This window comes from Gouania willdenowi, chromosome 3, assembly GCF_900634775.1.
Source record: "Gouania willdenowi chromosome 3, fGouWil2.1, whole genome shotgun sequence".
Classification (NCBI taxonomy): Eukaryota; Metazoa; Chordata; class Actinopteri; order Blenniiformes; family Gobiesocidae; genus Gouania; species Gouania willdenowi.
Window position 1 is genome coordinate 6,489,510 of NC_041046.1, and position 14,538 is coordinate 6,504,047.

General features: G+C 37.0%; 1 protein-coding gene across 2 annotated transcripts in view; it reads right to left on the reverse strand.

The window, feature by feature from the left end:
- The window catches only part of LOC114454457 (AP-2 complex subunit alpha-2-like), a 37,515-nt gene extending 22,977 nt beyond the window's left edge, over positions 1-14,538 (reverse strand). For both annotated transcript variants that reach the window (XM_028434959.1, XM_028434952.1), the window contains exons 1-7: positions 14,339-14,538; positions 9,940-10,008; positions 7,648-7,790; positions 6,065-6,258; positions 5,859-5,988; positions 4,379-4,480; positions 4,187-4,295 (exon numbers count right to left, since the gene is read on the reverse strand). In XM_028434959.1, coding sequence (XP_028290760.1) covers positions 4,187-4,295; positions 4,379-4,480; positions 5,859-5,988; positions 6,065-6,258; positions 7,648-7,790; positions 9,940-10,008; positions 14,339-14,405 — 814 coding nt within the window. In that variant the 5' untranslated portion in view covers positions 14,406-14,538. The remainder of the gene's footprint in view (positions 1-4,186; positions 4,296-4,378; positions 4,481-5,858; positions 5,989-6,064; positions 6,259-7,647; positions 7,791-9,939; positions 10,009-14,338) is intronic.

The following is a 14,538-nucleotide window of genomic DNA, read 5'->3' on the forward strand; positions in this document are numbered from 1 at the left end:
TAAAGCACCACACAACGCACACACAAATGAACTATTTGAAAAGGCCAAATACTTAAAACTGCAAGAAATAATACACTATAACACACAAATTCTAGCATTTAGGGCATCTCTTAAAACACTCCCATATCAACTACAAAAACGTTTCATATACAAACAAACTGCTTATGAACTAAGACATAGTAATGTGTTTATACAAGAAAGGGTTAAATCTAACATTGGAAAATACAGCACTGTCAATAGAGCTATCTCCATCTGGAATAGCCTTGATGCAGAGACAAAACAAGCAAACAACGGCTGGGAATGAAATCTGCAGGGAAGAAGGACGACACGAACACCGATGGAGAGGAGGAGGAATAAAAAAAGACAACACTGACTGACTACAGATGAGAATGAATCCTACATTAAAAAAGGACAAAAAAATAAATAAAAAATTGTAATTGTGCTCAGAAGAACCAAAGACTGTTTGACCAGAGAGACAAGCTTTGATGTAAATTTTCTGTGTTTTAAACAGGGGACGGGAACTAGATGAGCAAACTGCTTCTCTCGTCTCCTTTTTCGACATGTATAAAACAAAAAAAAATAATAAATAAAACTTCTGTGAATGCAACCATGTCGGAAATAAACTGAATAAATAAAAAAAAAATGTAAAAAAATTTTCAACTTTGAGCAAATTCCAGCGACTCAGATCGCACGATTGAGTCGCTGGAATTGCGTGAGTCGCGTCGCTTAAAGGGAGGTCGCTTGACGTTGCGTCATTTACTTTGATTTTGAATGTAATCTAGTCGCCAGAGTTGCTGAAGTCGCTTTCGGTGTGAATTATTTATATTAAGAATGTCACGGTATTGACGATATCATAACGCGATATTACAAGTGCCTTGATATCATTGTGGTTATGTCACGGTATAAATATATGCCACGGTAGCTGTTGTGCTAAAAAAATAAGTCTTTGGTTGCTGTTGCGGAACGTTTAAGAGTAAATTATAAGTCCCATAATGCTTTGGGGCATGGTCATAGGTTACAGACGGTTGAGCCAATGGCGTGGTGTGACAGTGCGAGGTCAGAGGGGAAGTAAACATGGCGGATGGAGGCAGTCAACAGACCGAGGTAGAAACAAAAGAGTTTGTAGAACCTGTGCATGATGCAGCGGCTACAAGTCAGGAGTGTGGAAATGTTTTGGTTTCACCGCATCAACAAACCATAATGGAGAATAGGTGGACCATATGTAAACACTGTAAATGTACGTGTGCTACTCTTTTACAAGCAAGATGAGAAGCCACTTAACTCGGCATCCAGAAAAGCTTAAGGATTGTGTCAAATAAATAATCCAGTCTAGTCAAAAAACTCGGAAGGAAGTTTTTACAACAAAGCTCCCTAAAAACAGCTGAAGAAATAACAAAAGACATTGTACAGTTAAGGCCGTTTTCTGTTGTTAACAACGAGAGTTTTAAAAGGTTAGTGGATACTTTAAATGCTCAGAGATTACTCTTAACCTTAAAGGGCCCATGTTAAGCTAAATTAACTTTTCTGTACTTTAAACATTATAAAGTACTATTAGGGCTTAATACACATGTCCAAAGTGTTTTTTCATTGATTTCCTCAATTTTTAGTTAGAAGATGATTTGCTCCTTTCTTACTGCAGGGTGAGCCCAAACACCTCGCTACAATTTGATGACGCGTTCCCACTTTGATGATGAATTTGACAGCACTGAGCTGAAGAAGCCACGCCTCCAGGAAGCTCTCTGCCGTGATTGACATGTAAACAGACACGCCCACGAAGGTGAGCATTTCAGCGTCCTTTGCGCAGTGCTATGTATATATTTTCTCCAGTACCAACGAACGCTCTGCCCCCACACTCTGTCTCGTGTTTATAAAGGAGCATGAGCTCAGCTACAGAGTGGGTGGGAGGAGGGCGGGCCCTACGTCACCATGCGGGGAGAAGAAAGTCAGTGTCCCATCTATAGACACGCCCACTCATGAATATGCATAAGTAGGCCTCAAATCAGCCTGTTTGTGTGGAGTTGCTCAGAATGTGACTTTTCAAAAGCTAAAACTCTGGAAATCAGGTAAGTTTGGGAAAATAAACCTCAAATATTATGTTTTTAGAGTTCTTAGAACAAATGAAGATGGGTGAAAAATAGAATATGGGACCTTTAAATGTTGTTCATCTTTTTCTAGAAAAATCTAAAATTAATGGTAAATGGTCTTGATTTATATAGTGCTTTATCCCCACACTAAAGTAGAAAATCTCACAAAAATCTTGAGATTTCATGTAAAACTTTATGATGATTCACTAGTTGGAAGTATTTTGCTGAAAATGAAATGGAAATATCTTTATGACATGAACTAAACCCAACCCTATTTTTTAATACCATATCACACATTTCCATGGTATTCTTCTAGGCTGGATCTCTAGGAAGTGTAGCATACCGACAATTTCTGATGACAAAATTTTGTGTAATTTCAGTGTCTTCTCTTGGCTTCCGTAAATCGTCTGAAGCATATAAATATTAAATTAATAACAGAAGTTGACTCCATTAACCCTATTTAGCATGTTTTGGTATGATTTCAGGAGGTTTAATAGCCAGTAAAGTAAGGGTGTGCGTTCTGACGATATTAGATCGTTAAGGATTACAACATGACGACAATTCTCCAAATCACGGAGATCGTAAAACCGTCTGTAGTTCACATTTTAACCCTTGCAGTGCCGTGTCTGCGTCATATGTCTGTGGTCCATACACAGCAGATCCATTTTTTTTCCCTCTGCCAAATCACACCATTTGCTAGTCAGCATGTCAGCATTACAGACATTACAGATTACTAAGCGCTTAAAGGGGGCAGAAGTACTCTCTGCTCCCCCTTCCCCCCAGTGCACGGACACACAAAGTTAGCTGTGCTGTTTCCTCCGTGTTAGCGACTGTCTGTCAGAGGTTCAGTGCAAATGTCTGTCTGTCTGTTAAACTTTATCAGTTTTGAGTGTTGAAGCACTGAAATATGTTTGAGAAAACACTGCATGTGTTTCTCTTCTCTAACTAATTATGTCGCTGCGCTGTAGCTAACAGGGTTGTTTCCATATTCTAAAAGAGACAGTGTCTTGAATGTGATTTACTTTAAAAACTACTTTCAGCAACTCGGAGCTGCCCTGAAAGAAGCAACACGACATAATGAAATCACATTTCAGCCTTAATGAAGGAAAAAGTCAAAAGTGATACAAAATATTGATATTGAGCTGCTAGTGATTAATAAAGGGGTGTTCGTGGCATTTTTCTCCACTGACTTTGACCCATTATTGTTTTTCTTGTTAAACTATTGAAAAAAATAAAATAAATAAATGGAGTTTATATCACATATTGCCATTTTGAGGAAAAATATAGAGATATGAATATTGGTCCATATCAGCCAGGCCTAATGTAACCAAAGCAGTAATGTTTCATCTTGTAAAGAGTATGATTGTCTAAACTGTGTGAAATGAGGCATTCAAACACTGTTTAAAGTAGGATTTTATTAATATGAGTGTGTTACCTCAATAACAAATAGAAATCACTAGACTGATGCCCTATGTAGCAAGTGTTGCTAATACTAATGCTACACTAGTTAAACAAAGTAAAAAAACTGTGTGTGACTAAAATAACTTGTCAGCCTTTTTGTTTGATGTTAATTGTACTAGGAACCAGTTTGAATAATTGCTTACATACAATTTAAAAAAAAGAAATTAATAATTACTTTCTCCTAAATGATCTTTTACTTCTTTTTTACATTTAGGGCGATTATTTTAAGTAGGTGATTTGGTTTGTTTTATTGGTAAACAACTTAAAAATAGTCTAAATGATCTGAATGAAAAAAAAAGTGATGTCACAAAGGAAAAAATCATGATATAATATTTTTCCCATATCGCCCACCCCTACAGTAAAGTCATCTAAACAGGGAAAGACAATGAAATGAAATGGATATGGGTAAACTGATGCTGAAATGACACAAAAATTATTAATTTAGGAAATTTTTAAATGAAAAATCCGAACGTAAACCTTCCCAAAAATTATGCAATTGATGCATCTTCTTTGTTTTTGTAGATATCTGTTCATCATTCCTGTTATTTTATTTTGAAAGGGGCTGGTAGTAGACCAGTTCAGTTGCTTTTTGTTTGTTAGCTTGCTAATGCTAATGCTAATATCCCTCCAGAGTTCCATACCTGGTGGAGGGTAACACTGCAGCAGACGCAACAGTTTGACAGACAACCATGGTGCAGCGACAAAGTAATACGTATAGTCCTGGAGGTCGATGGCGGCTGAAGTCACAATCTGTGCAAACACAACGGAAACACTTTACACGTCGTTCACACTAATGGAAATTCTACTTAGCTAGAAAAAGCACTGATGCTCACCCTGCTCAGCCTAGCCACAGCCAATGAGATGGAGGTTTTGAAGTCATCAGGACTCTTCTGAGCTAGTGTGGTAATAAGGCTGACTGCTGCTGTTACAACACCCTACAACCAAACACAATAAAATATTCATTAAACACTCCAGTTCTCATCACTTCTCTAGTGCAGGGGTTCTCAGCCTTGGACTAAGGATTTTTTTTTTAACAATTTGAGGCCATTTTTGCTTATTTTTAACCTGTTTCTGCAACTACATCAAACTTGCCAAATTTTAACCTATTTTCATCACTTTTTCTTGCCATATTTTTGCTCCTTTTAATGCATTTTTGCTACATTACTTGCATTTCTGCCACTTCATCATATTTCAATGCCTTTTCTGCACATTTTTGGCACTTATCAACCCTTTCCACCACTTTTCCACCTAATGTCACATATGTTGACCCAATATTATCACTTTTAACCTCTTTTCAACATATTTCATGATTATTTTGGCCAATTTAACATTCACATTCACAATTTGTGATGCCCATTATTTGCCAGTTTAAATTAATTGTACCTACTTTTTAAATTACAATACTCCAACCCCCACCCATTTAAGCCAATATTGCATTGCATTGGAAATTATATAGCGCTTTTTCATAGACACTCAAAGCGCTTTACATTGATGTGCATTATTCTTTCACTCCACACACAGTGGTGGTAAGCTACTATTGTAGCCACAGCTGCCCTGGGGCAGACTGACAGAAGCGAGGCAGATATAGTCAACCATCGGTCTCTCCGACCACCACCAACACCCACTCACAAATCACATTCATACTAGGCAATGTGGGTGAAGTGCCTTGCCCAAGGACACAATAACTTGAATAGAGAAGGATTCAAACCCCCAACCCTTCGGTTATTGGACGACCCACTCTACAACTGAACCATTGTTTCCCAAATATTGACACTTTGAACCGTTTTTTTAACCACGTTTTCAGTCCGTTTTTGGCCACTCTAATTTGCTACTTTTAACAAATTTCTGTTTTTTTAAATCCCATTTCACCACCTTTTCCACCATTTTTGGTCTCTTTTAACCCAATTTATTTCTGATTAAAACAATGATTTACATCTTTAAGATTACTATATACGATGGCCCAAATAATACTAAACTTCCCGTATAACAGTGGATATTATTTGGTTAAATAAATGTGGTTATCACAGATTCATAAAACAATGGACCATTATTTTGCTGACTTTATGGATGGGCCCCAAAAATCTCTCCCCTTTATTCCCCCCTATAGATGGCCCTGTCTCCACATGACTGTTCTTCAATGTTTGTGTTCAACCACCTTCAGGAACGGTGGGGGTCCCCAGTATCTGGAACCTTTATTTTGGTCGTGGGCTGAAAAGGTTGAGAACCACTGCTCTAGTGAACACACTAAGAACCTGGAACCAGTTTAAGGTGAGCTCGTAGTCTAAAACTATCAAAGACGATGTTGGACCTCACCAGGTGTTGATCGTTGAGCAGATGTACGACTCGTGCCGTCCATTCACCCATGGGTATGAGGTCTGGGGAGGTTCTGTTCAGTCGTAACAAACAGAGAGCTGCACTCTGTTTCACACTGTCCACGGTGTTCCTGAATCAAACACGCAGCTTTATTAGCCTTTGGAGCATTTCTGTAATTATTTCTGTGTGAATACGGATGTACTCACCCTGCTACGAGGATCCGGGGAATTTCAGCGGCAAAGGCCTCTGCCATTTCTTTGCTGCCCACGTTTGCGATGCAGTGCAGAGCGAGGTTCATGGAAACCGGGTTACGGCTGCTGAGGTCGTTCTTGATGGCGTTGTTGATCAGACGAATGAGGTCACTATTAGAGTTCACCAGCACTGAGATGAACAGGTAACCCTGTGAAAGGACATTATAGGGCTTACTTGTGCCTCACAGTAAGAAGGCCTGGGTCCCTGGTTACATGACAGGTGACATGGAAATGGGTAAAACCTTAAATGGAATTTGGGAAATTTTAAAACGGAAAATCTAAGAAGAATAAGCCTCCAGGTAAAACACAGCTCACTGAATATAGAAAAACAAATATTGGAGACTGAATTACAATCAGTGAAAAAAGCCCTGGGGTGTTATAGATATCAACATGTTCTCACACACTATGGGCCCTATTCTCCCGTCTGGGCTTAAGCGCTTTTTTACACGCCTCCCTTCTGCGCGTATTCTCCGGTCCAGGTGCCGGACACGCCCACCAACAGCATGCAGTCTGTGAATGAAGGCGTTCTGAAGCCAGGGAGGCGGACTGGGCCATGATGTCATTTTTTTGGAGCTGTCTAGAAATCAGTTTTCCTAACACCTGTAAATGTCATTGAAATCAGTGAAAATGATAAAGCACAGTTTTAATTTGAAACACTTGCATTGATAATCAATGTAACGGGTTGATTTGATCAGATTACTGGAGGGTGAAGATCGGCCGCATTCTTCTGTACGAGTCACAGTTAAAATCTCTCTTTTTCCCCCTCATTCTAATGACAAATTCATGTTTGTGGGGGAAGCCTGATTTTATGAACTTCTAACATTCCTGCATTCAGAAACGATCAGAGCGCATTAGTCACCATCATCATCATCTGTCATCAATGTTTCATTTGTTATTTACTCTTGTAGTGAATCAAATTGGGGCTTTAAGTTGTACACAGTGTTAAAATAGTTGGACATCAGTATGACGTCTGTCAGAGTTTCATTGTAATGAGCTGCAGCTGACGTGCACACCTCAGCACACAGCTGATCACCTCCATGACGCTACCCCCCCCGGAAAAGTAGTCGACGGCACGGATAAAATATAATGAAATGTAACACATTTTGTCCCGTCTAGAACTGTTAAATGTGAACATATTAGAAATGCCGATGGTCAATCCTTTGGCGTGCATGTGTTACACCCCTCCACCCCCGTGACAGCGTGGCAGTGTTACTTTGGATCGATTCTTTCTGGAAGTCTCTTTTGTAATACTAGTAGTAGTCTGTGTGGCGTAAATTGGAACTACTGTAAGTGCAGTTTAATGTTTCACCTTATCAGGGCGCTGCACTTATTCCAGGTTTAGAAGAATACAAGAGGAAAAGAACTTAAGCAGACGGGAGAATGCGCGTAAGGCCACATTTGAATGGGAACGCCGACATTTCAGGGCCACTCTACCCAGAGTGAGTAACTGGGATGAAGGCACACAGCGACTGGCTTAAGTGCAGGGGAAGAATAGTGCGCAGCCAAAAACATGGGAGAATAGAGCTTTATATACTCACTATCTGTTTCTCTGTGTACTTGTTGGAGCTGAGCAGGTTGACGGCTTCCATGTGTCCGAAGTCGATGTCATGGCCGAGCAGGAAGATGAAGAGCAGCTTGCATACGTACTTTTTTTTACTGTAGCCGTCTAAAGCCTTGTCTCCTGTTAACCAAGACACACACACACACACACTAAAAGACAGGAACAGAAAATGTTCGACAATCCAAATATCAAACAATGATTTAAGACATTTTAATGACAATTAAGGGCTTATTTTTAGTTCATGAATTGAATGCCTTTTAAGACTTTTTAGGGATCTGCGGGAACCCTGGCCACGTTAGTGAGGGGGGGATGTGTTGATTTTCATGCGTCCTTCTTTTTCTTCCATTTTCAGCTTCCAATATCTCAGGAACATGTTCACCTGCTTCCTGATAGGTCCCGCCAAATCAAAAGGATTTGCAAAATATGCAAAAAAAAATAAAGTTCTCAATAAAAAATTTAATTTTATTATCACTTGAAAAGCAGAGGTTTCTCAGAGTAGAGAGTTAGCAGACAGATTCATTCTACAGAGAACTAAATATAATGAGCAGGCAACAGGTGGCACAAACAACAACAACAACAACAACAGATGATTAAGGGAATGAAATTCACACTGAGCAGAGCGACTATGTATGACAATAACTGCAGTGAATCTCAGAGTAAAACAAAACAAACACCACAATAGGCCTGCACCGAGGTTTTTCGGACCAATATTGCGATACACTTTGCGATTTTTATATTTGATACATTTAAATACATAAACTGCTAAAATAATGAGTGAAGGAAGTCATGTTACTTGTAGACTGTCAAACAACAATTGATGTAACGATTAATCGTAAGGCAGTTAAAAATCGATTCATAAGTATCACGGTTAACATTGATCCTGTGAAAATTTAATCACAGTACTTCTTTTAAACAGCAGAGGGCAGTATATATTTATCCTTCTCTTGTCCAGTAGTGTTGGCGGTGGGCAGAATCTGCTACTACTTTCTTTCTGGCCGCCTCCTACTCTTAAACATGTTCATAAATGATTCCTTACCCCTTTAGCACTGAAAGAATATCTGTAATATTACGTGAATATCTGTAAGAGTCACGTTTTTCTATTAGCTCTGTCTACTAGCATAGCATCTCTTCTTCACTGCAAGAATTTCTGCATGCCAACCGACCACTGGGTTACCAGCGCCCTCTGCTGGTCCAAACAAATATCTGATGTAAATACAGTGAAATTACTGTTTTTTTTTTGTTTTGTTTTTTAAAAGTCCAATTGTTAAGGCACAAAATACATTTTCAGTTGCACTTTTAAAAAGAAAAAAAACTATTATGCAATTTTGCATAGCTTACTATAGAACCAGAAATTAAATTAATGGGCTTCTTCTTCATTTGTATTATTCCTTTATTCATTTCATTCAAGATTTATTTTTAGTTAAATTGCATTGTTTTGAATAGTTTATCAAGGGATTCTTTTGACAATGAAAAATAAAAGGAAAATAGTACAGTATTTTTTAAAAAAAAATAAAGGAATATTTTTCAGTAATTTGTGTACAGTCCCATTTTGTAAAATAAATTGTGAGAGAATCGTATTGTGAACTCAGTATCGTGAATTGAATTGTATAGGGAGTTGAGTGAATCGTTACATCCCTACAAACAACATATGTTAGATCAAATTGCCCCACATTAGAACAAAAATATTTGGTATTAAGTGGATGCTAGAGACAGAAGAAAAAACCTCAGCCTCTTGAGGTTACATTATTGCTTAAGTATAAACCTCAACTGTGATTCGATATCGATAAACCTTGCAGCCTTACACCACAACAGGAAATAAACATCTTTAGATAGATATTAGAGATGTTCCATGTTCCTTTTTGACAATAACTGATATCCAATAATGTCCAACACTTTATTTCCATTTCTGATATCAATCAATAATACTGATATATACAAAGACCCAACAATCTATAGTTATAGAAAAAGAGTTTTATTTATTTAACATGTTGTCAAAACAACAGCACATATCGCTTTCTTAATATGAGTGGAAATAAAAAAACAACTTATTCCCCTAATAAAGTGTTTCCTACCATTCTTTAAGGAGGGCTGCTTTAGTTTGGTGCTCTTTGCAGAAATGAGGAAAAAGTAAATAAATTCATTAAAATAAATTAAGTTTGGCAAAAAAAACAATCCTGAAGTCAAGAAATTTGACATTTTATGGCAAATATTGGCCAATCTTTAATATATATGGTAAATTATGGACACAATAATCAAGAACACAACCTACCTTTAAATTTCGAGCGTATATTAGCTAGTTCTTTGTTGATCCTCTTGATCTCTGCTTCTTTACTTTTACCTGCAAAACAATAAGGAAACCATCAGAACAGATTAACAGCTTTCATAAGCTTTAAAATATTCAGGTTCTACCAAAAGCAGCACTGTAGAACCAATCACGTATCAATTATGTCTTTGGTTGTAAGAATATTAAAGCTCCACAGAACTGATTGTAAATCTCATAAAGAGCCAAGTGTAGTTTTGTATATTTTTCAGGTCAATCTCTGTGTTTCTGTTATTTTGTACATTTTTCTGTCATTTTGTGTGGTTTACTGTGGTCATTTAATTTGTGATTTAGGAGTCATTTTTGTGTATTTTTGTTGTTGTTTTGTTTTTGGGGCATTTTATACATTTTTGTTGTGTTTTTGTACATTTTTCTTTCATTTTGTCTGTTTTTGGAGTCAATTTGTGTTTTTTCATTGTAGTTCTGTAAATTTTTTGTTCATGCTATGTGTTTTTGTTGCCATTTTATATATTTTTCTCTCTTTTTTTTTTTGGTGATTTTGGGTTTTAGGAGTCATATTTTGTGTATTTTATTGTCATTTGGTATATTTTTCTCTAATTTTATGTGGTTCTGAAATCATTTTGTTTAATCAGTCTATTTTTTAGGAGTCATTTTTTTTCTATTTTCTTTTTTTTATCATTTTGTATATTTATCTGTTTTTTGTGATCGTCTCGTGTGTTTGGAGTAAGTTTTGTGCATTTTTACTGTCATATAATGGGTTTTTGGAGTCGTTTCATGCATTTACTGAACAAAATTAGCTGAGGGCCACATGTGGTGTAACGTTAGATAAGTGTAGAGAGAGATAAAACAGTATTTAGGCGAGACATGTACAGGACTGATAATGGTGAGGTTTCAGGCTTTGTTAAACCTGCTGACTTTTGTTACGTGCTTCTGGTTTTGTGTCTTTCAGCTAGATACATTTTGTACATGTGTGCTGTATAAGGTTTTATTTGTTAGACTCACTCTGTGCTGCCCTGGGCTCAAACATACTATTACAAACCTCAACAGGATGCTATCATAGTGAAAATAAATAAATAAATGAAGGATTTTAATGGATGCGGTTTTGACTTCAACCACACCGTTCCTAGCATATTCCCGTTCCTAGCATATTCCTCTGTCAGCAGAATCAGCTCCCGTCAAAAAGCACGGATGGTTTAAGGTTCACAAAAACCAGTTTGAGGCGATAACTTGTTAATCAGATTCCTTACACATACAGTAGATCTAGGGCTGCTCGATTATAGAAAAAATAATAATCACAATGATTATAGTCATAATTGAAATCACAATTATTCAAACAATTATTTGTACAAAAAATATATAAAATATATTCTTTAAACATAAATAAAATCCTTCAAACACTAAAATCAAGTGTGTTCACTTTTGCACAAAACAAAACACTTCTTGCATGTGATGTGTCTTTGCTCTAGGTCATCATCATCAAACCCAAAGTATTCCCATAGAAGATAATTTAACTTGCCACTTGTTTAACAAGTGTTTTTGCTGCGTTTCTCCTGCCATGTTTAAAAACCAAGAGCAACAACTTTTCTCGTGTTGGCCTGCAGGCTAGCTTTAGCTTTGAGAGGGGTGGGGCGGAGGGGAGAAGCTTGCATGTGTGTGGATTAAACAACTCAAAGTTAGTATTAATAACATGTGTGTGCCAAGCTTTATTATTTGTAGATGTCTGAAATAGTGGTGTTTTATTTAGCAAATAAAACATATGCAATATATATAGATATATATATATATTTTTTTTGTTTAATAATTGTTTTTTTCTCGATTATGTTATTTTTGTAATCGTTGGGTATAATAATCAAAATCGAAATTGAATTTCGATTAATTGAGCAGCCCTACATAGATCTCAACTTAATATCAACATCCGTGATGTGTTAGAGGCGTGCCATGCAGTCACACTTTTTTGTGTGTGGATATTTATTGTTTTAGGCTACCAAATTAAAGATGTCTCATTTAGGGTCTTTAGTATGACAGTGTTTTTTTTTTTTTGTTCTGCTGTTCTGGGCCATAATTTTGTGCGCATTTCTGCAAACGTGATGTGAAATGACGTTGATTTGCATTCTTGCACAAAATAAAGAAGAAGAAGAAGACGGCTTGGAGGCTGAAGGAAGGCAAGCACGGTGGACTAAACTACTGTTTGGTTCCACAGATGCATGCGTGGAGGTCTTGCAGTAAACAGTCACGTGAACGGTGAGTATATTAATAACCATGTCACAGTTGGAGTGTGGAGTGGTAAGCATTTTTTTTTTGTCCGACTCTACAGTTAAAACCTCATTTTTTTCCTCCCAAGAAATGACATATTTAAGTTTGTTTTAGTGTTAAGCACCGCTTTTATTAACGAAAAACTGTTAATGTCAACATTAGATCAGCGCACAGGTCAAACACTCAGAGACGGCTGTCTTTTCACCGTGGAGTGTGATTTATCAGAATCAGAATCTGAATCAACTTTAATGGCCATGTATGTTATACACACAAGGAATTTGACTTGGTGAACTGTGCCTGTGCTCTCTCTAACAATGTAAACATTAAATAATAACAATCAACTTGAAGATATATAAACAGTAATTAAAGACGTGAAAAACTAAATAGGATAATATAACAAGATAATAATAATAATAATAATAATAATAATAATAATAATAATAATAATAATAATAGGATAATAGTGCAGTAGTGCAGGTGAACAATGAAATTAAATAGTATATACGTTTATGTACATGTGCATTCACAGTGACAGTTTGTTCCAGGGTTGATACATGTTTAGTTATTACACAGCAACAGGTCTGACACTCTTTGACTGTTTAGCATTGATCAGAGTGACAGCCTGGGGGAAGAAACTGTTCCTATGATGGGTTGTTTTGGCGTACAGCAGGGGTGTCAAACTCATTTTAGGTCAGGGGCCAGATATGGTTTGATCTCAAATTTTAACATTATTGTGCCCTCGTTTACACTTCTACGTATATATAAAATATTAAATTTGTAAGAAACTGACAATATCCAAACATTAAGTGATAAATATCAGTCCCAACAGGATGTTCACTTTAAATTTCCTTGATTTTGTGACCAATTTCTGTAATATTATGTAATAATTTGAGTTTAATCAACAGTTAAACATAAAAAATGTCTGCAATAATGCCATATAAGCACCAGGAGTGGTACGTTTCATTTACAGTATGATTCATGTTTCCACTGTAATTTTTTTACTTTCTCCTGCGGGCCGAATCGGATGCTCCAAAGGGCCGGATTTGGCCCCCGGGCCTTGAGTTTGACACAAGTGGCGTACAGTGATCTGTAACATCTGCTGGAGGGGAGGAGTTTGAACAGATTGTTTTATTTATTGATCCAGCCCTGAGCTCCTTAAAGAAAAAACACTAAATTTGAGGGGGGAAAAAGTCTATATTTACTAGAAATAAACTCATAATATGAGAATAAAGTCTTACTCTCACAAGAATAAACGTCATAACATTACAACGAAAAAGTTGGTATTTAACTGGAAAGAAAAGTTGTAATATTACAACAAAAAACTTGTAATATGACGAGAATGAAAGTGTGATATGATGAAAAAAGTGTATTATTATGAGAATAAATGTAATTTTAAAGAAATAATGTAATAATTGTACGTCAAAAAAAAAAAAAAAAACTCAATTCTTGAAAGGTTTGTAAATAAAATGTATAAATACAAACGGCTCACGTGACGTCCACGGCTGTCAGCAGCCAATGAGGTCACGAGCACCTGTTAGTGTTGGGTTGATGGTTCAACTCCTGAGAGGAGACTCACTATTAAAAAACTTTGTTTTGTTTTACCATTAAAAAATAAATAAATAAATAAAAAAGTGTTTTGTTGCTGTTTGACGACACGTGACGTCACGGCTCAGCGTGAGGCTGATAAAAGATGAAAAGTTTTGGGGGAACTATAAATGATAACAGTGCGGCTGCTCTAGTTTCAGCAACTCCTATTAAATACATAAATAAATATTAGACACGAAAAGTGTGGAAAAAGTTAAATAAAATCGTGGCTATTTCATCATTGGTGACAAAAAACAGACGTACAACGATTTCTGATTGTATGGACACTTTAAAGTGGCAGTGAAAGTGATAAATGCACTTATCGGTGTCCACACCCTGATAAAAGACGTTAGCATTGATGCTAAGCTAACATGCAGCTGTTGACACGCGTGCGCTTTTATGACTTGACCTGAGTTACAAACACAACAACAAACATGTTCTATGAGTGTGTTTCCACAGCTGCCTCTGACACTGTTGGTGTGAACAGGCGTTAGAAAGGCTAACTAATAAAGTAGTGTTTTATTAAGGTGAAGGTAAATAATAAACTTACAGTTCCTGATATCAGAGATGAACACGGCCAGGCCTCTCATTCCGTCACCTTTAGACACCGCGGGCATGTTGTTAGCTTCCCTCTAAACACCAACTATTAGTGTGTGTTTGTGTTTCAAAGTTCGCACCACAGCTAACTAACAACTGTCAGTCTGCCTCAGCCCAGCCCTGATAGCAGACATCTCTGGTTACACCCTCTAC